Genomic DNA, 10,833 nt, shown 5'->3' with positions numbered 1-10,833 from the left:
CTCAAGGATTAAGGAGGTTCCAAAAAACAGTGTGGTTAAAATGGTGAAGTCATTTTTATTTCAGTACTTGACAAAATACCCCATAAAATTCAAAACTTCTACCATTATACAAAAATAGGTCTCTACAAGTGATATTATCTGTCTTCATCACCAGTAGCAAATATATTAGGGCAGAAACATGTAACTTCAGTAGCCTTATAAGAAAAGTGCAGGACACCTCAAGCTACACATTCAGCAGTATCATAATGCGCAAAAGTTTAATCTTTTCACCCATTCGATAAATACACAAGGTTTATAATTTAATCATTTAAATTAGCATTCCACAAATATACATGTAATTTAATGATTATTGTGCATGAATACATACACAATGCTAATATATACAAACTCCAGTTTGTTTTCATGTGCTGGCAAGGGATTTGTATACAATCATAAGCTGTGTTCATGTTGGTCCCGCTGAATATCCACAATACAAAAGCACAAAAGAACGAGTGATTTACAAAAGGGAATTTGTTTAAAATCACTTTGATTTATGTTTCAAAGGATTATCTTCTCATGCCAGCATGAAACTGGGTTGAACCTATGAGAGAAAAACAAGATATGTAAGTTATTTCAAATTAAATTGCGATCTATACCTGACCAATTAGTACAGGCATTCTCTGGAGATGATGCAAGTCTGGTTTCAGACCGCTGTAATAAAGTGAATATTGCAATACAGAGAATCAAGTTTTTTTGTTTCCCTGGGCAAATAAAAGTTTATACTATACCGTAGTCTATTAAGTGAGCAATAGCATTAGGTCTAAAATATTATTAAAAAATGTTAAACATCATCTGTGTTTTCAGGGAGTTGTAATCCTTGCTGGTAGAGGGTCTTGCCTTGAGGTTGAAGGCTGCTGACTGATCAGGGTGGCTGGTGGCTGTGGCAATTACTTCAGATAAAACAAAAATGAAATTTGCTGTATGGATTGGCTCTTCCTTTCATGAAAATTTCTCTGTAGCATGTCATGCTGTTTGACAGCATTTTACTCAGTGTAGAACTTCTTTCAAAACTGGAGTCAGGGCACCTGGGTGGCTCAGTTGGTTAAGTGTCCGACTTCAGCTCAGGTCATGATCTCACAGTCTGTGAGTTTGAATGCCGCATCAGACTCTGTGCTGACAGCTCAGAGCCTGGATCCTGCTTTGAATTGTGTCTCCCTCTCTCTCTGCCCCTCCCCCGCTTGCACTCTGTCCCTCTCAAAAATAAACATTTAAAAAATTAAGAAGGGCCCCTGGGTGGCTCAGTCAGTTGAGGGGCTGACTTTGGCTCAGGTCACAAACTCACATTTTGGGAGTTTGAGCCCCATGTCGGGCTCCTCAGAGCCTGGAGCCTGCTTTGAATTCTGTGTCTCCCTCTCTGCCCCTCCCCTGCTCACACTTTGTCTCTCTCTGTGTCTCTCTCAAAAATAAATATTAAAAAAAAATTTTAATTAAGAAAAAAGTGGAGTCAATCCTCTCAAACCCTGCTGCTTTATCAGCTAAGTTTTATGTAATATTCTAAATCCTTTGTTGTCATTTCAACAGTCTTCACAGCATCTTCACTAGAAACAGATTCCATCTCGAGACCCCTTTTTTTTTGCCCATCCATAAGAAGGAACCCTCATTCACTCAAGTTTTATCATGACATTGCAGGAATTCAGTCACATCCTTAGACTCCACTTCTAACTCTAGTTCCCTGGCAGTTTCTACCACATCTGCAGTTACTTCCTACACTGTAAGTCTTGAACCCCTGAGAGTCATGGAAGAGGGTCGAAATCAACCTCCTCCAAACTCCTGTTCATGTGGATATTTTGACCTCTTCCCATGAATCACAGATGTTCTTACATCTAGAACGATGAATCCTTTTTTTAAGGGTTTTGATTTACTTTGCCCAGATCTGTCAGGGGAATCACTATCTATGGGAGCTAGAACCTTACAAATTATATTTCTTAAGTAATAAGACTCGAAAATCAAAATTACTCCTTCATCCATGGGCTGCAGAACGGATGCTGTGTTAGCAGGCATGTAAACATTAATCCTGTTGTACATCAGAGCTTGTGGGTGAGCAGGTGGCATGGTCAATGAGCAGCAGTATTTTGAAAGGAATCTTTTCCTGAGCAGATCTCAACACAGCTTAAAATATTGTTGTCAAGAGATGCAGAGTGTTCTATCCTGATGATCCTGATGTAACACAGGCAGAGCAGATTTAGCATAATTCTTGAGGGCCTAAGGAATTTTGAAATGGTAAATGAGCATTGGCTTCACTTGCTGCATCAGCTCCTAACAAGAAAGTCAGCCCATCCTTTGAAGCTAGACACTGACTCTTCCTCTCCAGCTGTGAAAGCCCTAGATGGCATCTTCTTCCAAAAGACGGCTGTTTTGTCTACATTAAACATCTGTTTAGTGTAGCCACCTTCATGAATTATCTTAGCTAGATCTCTTGGAGCTTCTATGTTAGCACTTGTTGCTTTACCTTGCACTTTTATGCTGTGGAGACTTCTTTCCTTAAAACTTGTCAACCAACTTCTGCTAGCTTCAAACTTTCTTCTGCAGCTTCCTCATCTCAGCCTTCAAAGAATTGAGAATTAAGGCCTTGCTCTGGATTAGGTTTTGGCCTAAGGAAATGTGGTTGGTATGATATTCTACCCAGACCACTAAAACTTTTCCTTATCAGCAGTAAGGCTGTTTTGCTTTCTTATTCATGTGTTCACTGGTGCAAGCACTTTTAATTTCCTTGAGGAACCGGCATACGGATGAGCTCTTCCTTGAAGAACTTATCTTCTGCATTTACAGCTGGGCTCTTTGGTGCAAGAGGCCTACCTTTTGGCCTATCTTGGTTTTCGACATGTCTCCCTCACTAAGCTTAATCATTTCTAGCCTTTGATTTTAAGTGAGATGTGTGACTTTTCCTTTCACATGACTACTAAAACACCACTGCAGGGTTATTGACTGGCCTAATTTCAATATTGCTGTGTCTCAGGGAAGAAAGAGGCTCCAGGACAGGAAAAAAGAGGAATGGCTGGTCCGTGGAGGACTCAGAACACATCCATTTATCGATTAAATTTGCTGTCTTATATGGCACTGTTTATGGTGCTTCCAGGACAATCACAATAGTAACATCAAAAGTCACTGATCATAATCTAAAGAAAAAGTACGAAACACTGTAACAATTACCAAAATGCGAGACATGAAAGTGAGCAAATGGTGTTGGAACGAATGGCACCACCAGACTTGCTCAACCCAGGGCTGCCACAAAACTTCATTTGTAAAAAAAAAAAAAAAAAATGCTTATCTGTAAATTGCAATAAAGCAAAGCACAATAAAACGAGGTATGCCTGTAGTGATTTCAAATTGGATTGTTACCTACACCAGACTAACCAGTTCATGAAGGGCAGAAGATTACTATTACCTGCCATTTAAAAAACTGCTTTTTATTTTTCTAAAAAAGTCTCATCCATACTTGAACTGATTTTTAAAAGAGATTTTGAACATATATTTAAAAATCACTGTTGCTCTGTAGCAAGGTAAGACTAATGTTAAGATTCTCTTTAAAGTGCCCTGCAGGTTGAACGTTCTATATTATATTCTACACCTCCTGCCTCTTGAAAAATCTTTTGGTCTTCAAAATCTGAGTCTTGTGAAAGATACAAACCACAGCAAACCCTACCAAACAAAGTCCAGCTATGATTCTAACAGCTTCCTAGGACTACAAGTTGCTTGAGTTAAGTGATCTTTTGTATGAGGAGACAAACTACTACCCTATCTAGTTTGGGGGAACAGTAGGAAAAAAAGGGTCTTTAACAGAAATAAAAACAAAATGTAAAAGCTGATTTAAAATTAATTTAAAGCACATTAAAATGATTCAAACACTTGAATCAGGAGTGAATTGAAGGGAGACAGGGAAAATAGACTTTCCCATAATGAATAGGGAATCAATTTCTATTAAGTATGAATTTTTGTGTTTTTAAGCAGAGAAAACAAAATGGTCATTTTTATAAAGTCTTTTGAATGGAACAGGTTTCATGGATCATGAATAAAAGCACTGAGTCCTAGTAGGGACAACAGCTGCATTAAATGCTTAAGATACATGCTTCCTTCTCTCATTTCCCCACCCCTAATTTGCATGCCTCACCTCATATAGGTGACCCTTGAACAATGTGGGGGCTAGGGGTACTGACCCCTTGCACAGTTGAAAATCCATGTGTAACTTTTGACTCCTCCAAACTTAACTACTAATAGCTTACTACTGACTGAGAAAGCCTTACAGGTGACATAGAGGCAATTACCAGATATTTTTATATGTTGTAGTCTTACAATAAAATAATCTAGAGGAAAGAAAATGTTAAGAAAATCATAAGAATCATATGGAAGAAAAATACATTTACAGCATGGTACATAAATGGAGCTGTGCAGTTCAGCCTTGGGTTGTTTAGGAGTCCACTGTAATTAGGAACACCTTCTCCAGCAGACACTGTAAACCTCCCAGGCCTTTGTACCTTGTTGCCTGTTGTACATTTCATCTAATCAATCTGAGTAGGGTATCTTTTTTTGTGGGAGTGAAACTAGGGTGGTAAATCATTTCTGGAGTTGAATTCCTAAGTCTAACCTGGTACCTCATGAACTAAGCTCTGGGATTCAATTATCCTGATGAAGAAAGTCAAGGAGTTTCAAAAAGAGAAAGGGGGGCTCTGGGTCTGTCCAGCACGATGGGGCTGCCAGTATTACACAGTTAGGCTGAGAGTACCTGACTGTACAGTTCCAAGTCGTCTTTGCAGTGCCTCTAGCCGAGTGATGTAATCTGTCAAAGCTCTGTCAGGGTCGTAATTCTGAAGCTGAGAACATGCTAAGGAACCAGGATTTAAATCAGCTGGAGGGCCCGGGTACCTAGGAGATTAAAAATATGAACATGAATCCAAATTATCCACAAATAATGCAAGTAACTTAACAACCTGCCACCATCCTGCCCTCAAAAGCTAGATCTTCAACTTGAGTTATGAACATAATAACTGATAACTGGCGAGAACAGTCAGAATTCACATTTGAACATTTCTTTACGTGTCTGCTATTGGTCCATAGGTGGCAAAACATCTGGCTTTGGAGAGTAGTTCTTGGTTTGACTACAGACTTCAGTTTTTTCATGTGCAAGGCTAAATATGGATTAGAGATTCTGAAAGTATACAGCCCAGGATCTGGCAAAGAGACTAAGAATCAGATACTTAATATCTGTACATTATTAGGGTTAAAAATTGAAACTAGGGAGCAGAAATTGCAACTCTACAATATTTCCTATATGTGGCCATGCTAAAAACAGACATGTTCTGTTAGCTCTCATCTGCTGATCCCATCTGATGTGTTTTTCCATCTTTATAACCATGTTTCTTAAATCATTCTTTTCTTCTTTCAGTTGGCTGATACAGGTTGTGCCAGCTCAGCATTATGCTCAGTAGTCCTTTCAGTCAATGAATCACAAGAAGTACTTGGGGACACTAAGCTAGGCCTAATCTATATCCCCTAAGGTTCTGAGTTTGTGATGTACAAGGCGAAAAAATTTCAATAAACTTAAAGCAGCTACTAAGTCATCATGAAAGTGTCCAGTAGAATGCCTGTTGCAGAAGCCCTCAATGAGCGCTGTGTATGTACAAATGTATGTTGTGGAGACTTTAGAGTTTTTTTCACGATCTGCAGAGACTGTCGATTTAGTTAATACTTTTCCCAATGTCTAACCACAGCATATACTAAATAACACTTGATTAGTTCAGTTTCCAACACCCTTGGAAACCAGGCATAAATTCAAAAACTGGGGGCGCCTGGGTGGCTCAGTTGGTTAAGCGTCCGACTTCGACTCAGATCACGATCTCACGGTTTGTGGGTTCGAGCCCCACATCGGGTTCTGTGCTGACAGCTTGGAGCCTGGACCCTGCTTCTGATTCTGTCTCTCCCTCTCTCTCTCTGCCCCTCCCCTGCTCATGCTGTCTCTCTCTGTCTCTCACAAATAAATAAATGTAAAAAAAAACACAAAAAAACCAAAACAAAAAAACCAAAAACTCTTTTTGTGGGTGATGGGTATTGAGGATGGCACTTGTTGGGATGAGCACTGGATGTTGTATGTAAGCCAATCTGACAATAAGTTATATTAAAAAAATGTTTTTGATTCTGAACCTTAGCTTATGTAAATTATATACAACTGAGACACACCAGCTATTTCAAAGCAAAGGAGTCAAAGCCCTAACAGTGTCCTCCTTTCTCTGTTAAGTGTTAGTATATGTAACGAATCTCGGCAGCTTCGTCACACACTTACCTATTTTGAAAATGTAAAGGAGACCTAGGATAGTCCAGCTCTGATCTTGAGCGATATGCTGTGTGTCTCGGTTCTCCATATAGCTCCAGCCCCCCAGGAGAATGATAAAATGGGTCAGACTTTTCAGCACCTAAAGTAATCCAAAATGTTACATACTTTAAGGGGGGGAAAAAATCAAGCCCTTGGAAAATTTCTACAAAATAGGTAAGGGCTCAAAAGACTACTATACCGTACTATACAACATTACCTATTTATAGTCATTTTTAGTTATTCTTCCCAAAGAAGAGAAAAAACAGTAGAACGAACTATTGCTTTATTTTCCTTCAAGTATTTCTGATTATCTGGAACTATATGTCAAAGAAAATAAACTGTTTTTAACTGGAGTATTTTCTTTTTAAAAGACTTCTTAGTAATACCTAGAAGTGAGATGAGGGGTATCTGAGTGTGAGTGGTTTAGAGAAAAAGATGATGTGGATAAAAAATACTACATCACACCATTCTACTGATTTATTAGAAAAAACGTGAAATCAAGATTTGCTAACTTACAACAGAAAGCTCATTATAGTGCAAATTTCAGCTGTTTATGTACAAGGATGCGTATTTCAGACCACTTTGCTTAGGGTACCAAATATTTTTCTCTGCTGCTCAGCTACTGGCAGAATGTGTAAAGGTGGTTTAATACCAATATGTACCTGTATGAATACAGTTATGCTCTGTGTCTGAAACTCTGTGTCCTCCCCAGTTTCTAAGCTCATCCTTATGCCTAAAATGTTGAAGTCCTAATGTTTGTTTCCACTTTTAGGTCGAGAGAGAAGGAATTTTAACTGTTACCATTACATACAACCTATTTGTAAACTCAAAACCTGAGTACTGTGAAAATTTCAAACTGTAACTTCTGTATGGCTGAATAACAGCAATCCTTCTTGAATCAGAGCCTTAATGCAACCGTAAGGAGAGTGGGCTCTAGCCAGACTGCCAATGTTCAGCGCTGGCTCTGGGGCCAACAATAAATGCTTTATATGCCTCAGTTTTTCTTGTGTAAAGTGAGAATAACAGTAACTGTACTTACCTCACAGGATTGGCAAAATATACAGGATTGGGAAAAAGTAGGGCTAGTGTTCCATAAAAATGAGCTCTTGTTAACTCTTTAAGAATCAGCAAGGTCCCCAGCTCTGTTGCTTATAAGGGGTCTTTGGACAACACAAGTTCCAGAACAAATTTTTTGGAAGATGTTACATGTACAGTAATTTTAAACGAATCCTAAACATAAGAAAAGAAATCCTATTCTGACTTCACCTGGATTCAGTCCAAAGCCATCCCTGTTAATATTGATGGAACCAGAACTTGTGACTCGTTGCCAACGTCGAACCAAAAATTTCATTCTAAAAAAGATGCCAAGAAAAAGTTTCACAGCACATCTATAACAGAAAGAGTATAAATATACATTTCCCACAAAATTCAAGTCATACATTTGAATGTGAACACAGAAAAATTTCAACACAATCACATGACTGCCTAATCTAAAATCATGCAAATGTCCCCTAGTCTGGGGCAAAATTAACTAGAACAGGCTTTCCAAGAGGCATCAGAGGTCTCTTCTGTTCTGACTTTATAGAGGTATAAAGGACTCAAAGAGACGAAAAGCAAAAGTAGAAAAGAGAAAAGTAGATGGACAAAGGGCAAAAAATAATGAAAGGAGAAAAGACTAGAGAGACTACAAAGCAAATGAGATGGAAAGAAAATAAAAGACCTTTACACTAGCAGGGCAACTGAGCTGGGAAAGCTGGAGAAGCAGTGAGGCCATGTGATCAGGGATGAAAAACAACGAGGCATTAAAAGGAAGGGGTGGTGGTGGTGGCACTGCTGCCAACCAGTGGTAGCGAGCTGCTGCCTGCCCCACCCCTGGCCCAAGGAACTTTCTGGAACACCAATTTTGATTTCTTAATTCCAATCAGTTTTGAAGCCCAGTTTTAGGAGGGTGAAAATACAATGAACATGTAAGAGGACAAGAAAAAGGAGTTAGGATGACGTCCTTCAATGGCAACTGGCTTTCATAGAGCCTTCCCAAACGTTCCAGTAAAATTAATACCTAAACTCTCGTGACCTGTCATTTAGTGTCTTCCAAGTTATGAGCACACTGGTCTTCCTCCCTAGGAAGTAAGCTGCCTTAAGGGATTCAGACAAGGATTATGCATTTTTTCTTTATCAGTGCATCTCCTAGCACTTAAGCCTGTACAAGGTGTACAAGATGATGAAAGGAATGAAAGATGAGGAAGGAGAAACTGGAATCACCTGACAACAATGTGGAGAAGAACAGGCAAGGAGGGCCTCAGACCATTAACAAGATAAAACGTGAGTTCCTTTTGCAGGGCTAACATGGATAAGAACTGGGAGCCCTGGCTGATTATCCTAGCTCTATCACTACTGGCTTTGCAAACTTGCTGTGCCTCAGTTTCCTTGCCTGTGAGATGGTATTCTGGACCAGGTGATCTCAGACAGCTTTCAGTTAAAAAAATTCTGTCACATTTTTCAAAGAAAGGTAAAGGAAAAAGGACAAAACCCTTTGAAGACATATCAGATGTGACCTGATCAGGAAGATCAGGAAGAACTTTAAAAACTGAAGTGCTTTTGAGACTGCCTGGTTACTACGTATATAAAAGGGAGGGGAAGGGGCGCCTGGGTGGCGCAGTCGGTTAAGCGTCCGACTTCAGCCAGGTCACGATCTCGCGGTCCGTGAGTTCGAGCCCCGCGTCGGGCTCTGGGCTGATGGCTCAGAGCCTGGAGCCTGTTTCCGATGCTGTGTCTCCCTCTCTCTCTGCCCCTCCCCCGTTCATGCTCTGTCTCTCTCTGTCCCAAAAATAAATAAACGTTGAAAAAAAAAAAAATTAAAAGGGAGGGGAAGCATGGAAAAACCGAGGTGTCGGGGTATATCGCACCTGGGTGACAGGACTGCAGGAAGCCAGGTCCTCAAGGGAGTTTGAGTCCTGGCACCATTTCAACTACAAACAGAATGAGTGCCAGTGTTGCCGGCTTAGAACTCCTAGAAAAGGCATGACAAAAGCACTAGCACAGTCCAATGCCCTAAAGGCTAATCTTGGGTTTGAATGCAGAGTTAGGCCAGGGCTCTGTGTAGCTAAGACCCAAGAGGGCATTATTTTAGCAAGGAAGACAACGAATGCAGGTAGCCTAAGTAAGTTTTCAAAAACATATTTTCCGTCTTATGGTCCCTTTTATTTATACGTCTGAGCTGCTTCATGGGCTTATTCAGGGTTAAGAACCAAACATAACAGAACAAAACAATCCAGACTGGATGTGCCAGCTCTGAGTTACCAGCTGCCTGCACCTGGGTATCCCTGCTAAAAGGATGAAAGAAAGAAGTATGGCAAATGTCTCATACTGTATGAATACAGAGCACAACAGGCAGAGAGAAGAGTAGATTAAAAATCTAAATCCTTTTAGTGTCTATTAAAATGCATTTTCTGTCAAACATTTACCTTGAAATTGCCATGGACACTCTGACAGCTGACCGAAACCTGGTGAATCCCTTTGGACGGTGGGTGATCACCTCTAGGTCTGTGAAGGCTGGCTGCCCCCCCATCCGGGCGAGCAGAGCCAGTGTGGCATCTTCACACTCCTGGAACCCACCCAGTAACAGCAGCAGGTATTTCTTCTGATAAATGAGAGCTTTCCGAAAACTTTCTGCCCTCAGATATTTACCGTAAATTCTCTATGTTTAAAAAAGGGAAGAACACAAAGACATTATTAAGAAGCCATTCAAATTGTTCTCTAGAAAAAGATAACCTAGATTTTATTAAAAAAAAAAAAAAGTAGAATGGCAGATACCCTACCACTGTTTTCTCCTTTATCAGCAAAGTTGAAAGTAAGGATAATCAACCTTAAATTTCACACTTCTGACTCTTTTTAGTCAGTGGAATGTGAACACAAACCTTATATCTATGTTTTTGGATTTTAGCCCCCATTCATACTTACTGCAAATGTTTTGGTCATTCCCTTATCATCTCAGTTTGTCTACTTGTGTAGCTACTTTTACTAGTATAGTTGCTAAAATATTTAACTTTCAAATGCTAATGTTCTCTGTCCTTTAAGAGGCATAAATTTATGTTCATTCCATAGTTAAAACAAATATTCCAAACATTTTTCTTTCAGATTTTATATTAACATTTTACAAGTAGTTTTCCTACAATACTCATCATAGCCATGACAGAGGTTGTTCAGAGGGCTTATGATCTCACAGAGAATGACGCTCTGACACTGAAGGAAGCAAAGCTTCTGTTGGCAGTGGAAAAGAGAACTTTCTATTGGTCTGTTAGAGATGACATGGTGGGAAGTGGACCATGAGCTCAGGGTGCTGCCATTGAGACATGCCTCATCACAAAGTTTTTGTGACCAGCAAGGGACCTGCATTCATGACACAGACTGAATAGTGAGACCTAAGGACAGCCTGAATGCCACCTAATTTCTTCATTCTGTTCGGTTAAGATTAGTGAAAGATTAAACAA

The 10,833-nt window shown here is 39.8% G+C and overlaps 1 protein-coding gene across 3 annotated transcripts in view; it reads right to left on the bottom strand.

Annotated features, from left to right (window-relative positions):
- Positions 1 to 8: 8 nt before the first annotated feature.
- The window catches only part of AKAP9 (A-kinase anchoring protein 9), a 154,157-nt gene continuing 143,332 nt past the window's right edge, over positions 9 to 10,833 (bottom strand). For all 3 annotated transcript variants that reach the window (XM_030307931.1, XM_030307932.1, XM_030307933.1), the window contains 5 exons: positions 9,808 to 10,040; positions 7,610 to 7,695; positions 6,314 to 6,443; positions 4,760 to 4,899; positions 9 to 580 (listed from right to left, as the gene is read on the bottom strand). In XM_030307931.1, the coding sequence (XP_030163791.1) occupies positions 546 to 580; positions 4,760 to 4,899; positions 6,314 to 6,443; positions 7,610 to 7,695; positions 9,808 to 10,040 (624 nt within the window). In that variant the 3' untranslated portion in view covers positions 9 to 545. The remainder of the gene's footprint in view (positions 581 to 4,759; positions 4,900 to 6,313; positions 6,444 to 7,609; positions 7,696 to 9,807; positions 10,041 to 10,833) is intronic.

Source organism: Lynx canadensis, chromosome A2 (assembly GCF_007474595.2).
Source record: "Lynx canadensis isolate LIC74 chromosome A2, mLynCan4.pri.v2, whole genome shotgun sequence".
Classification (NCBI taxonomy): Eukaryota; Metazoa; Chordata; class Mammalia; order Carnivora; family Felidae; genus Lynx; species Lynx canadensis.
This window is presented reverse-complemented; position numbering and strand designations above follow the sequence as displayed.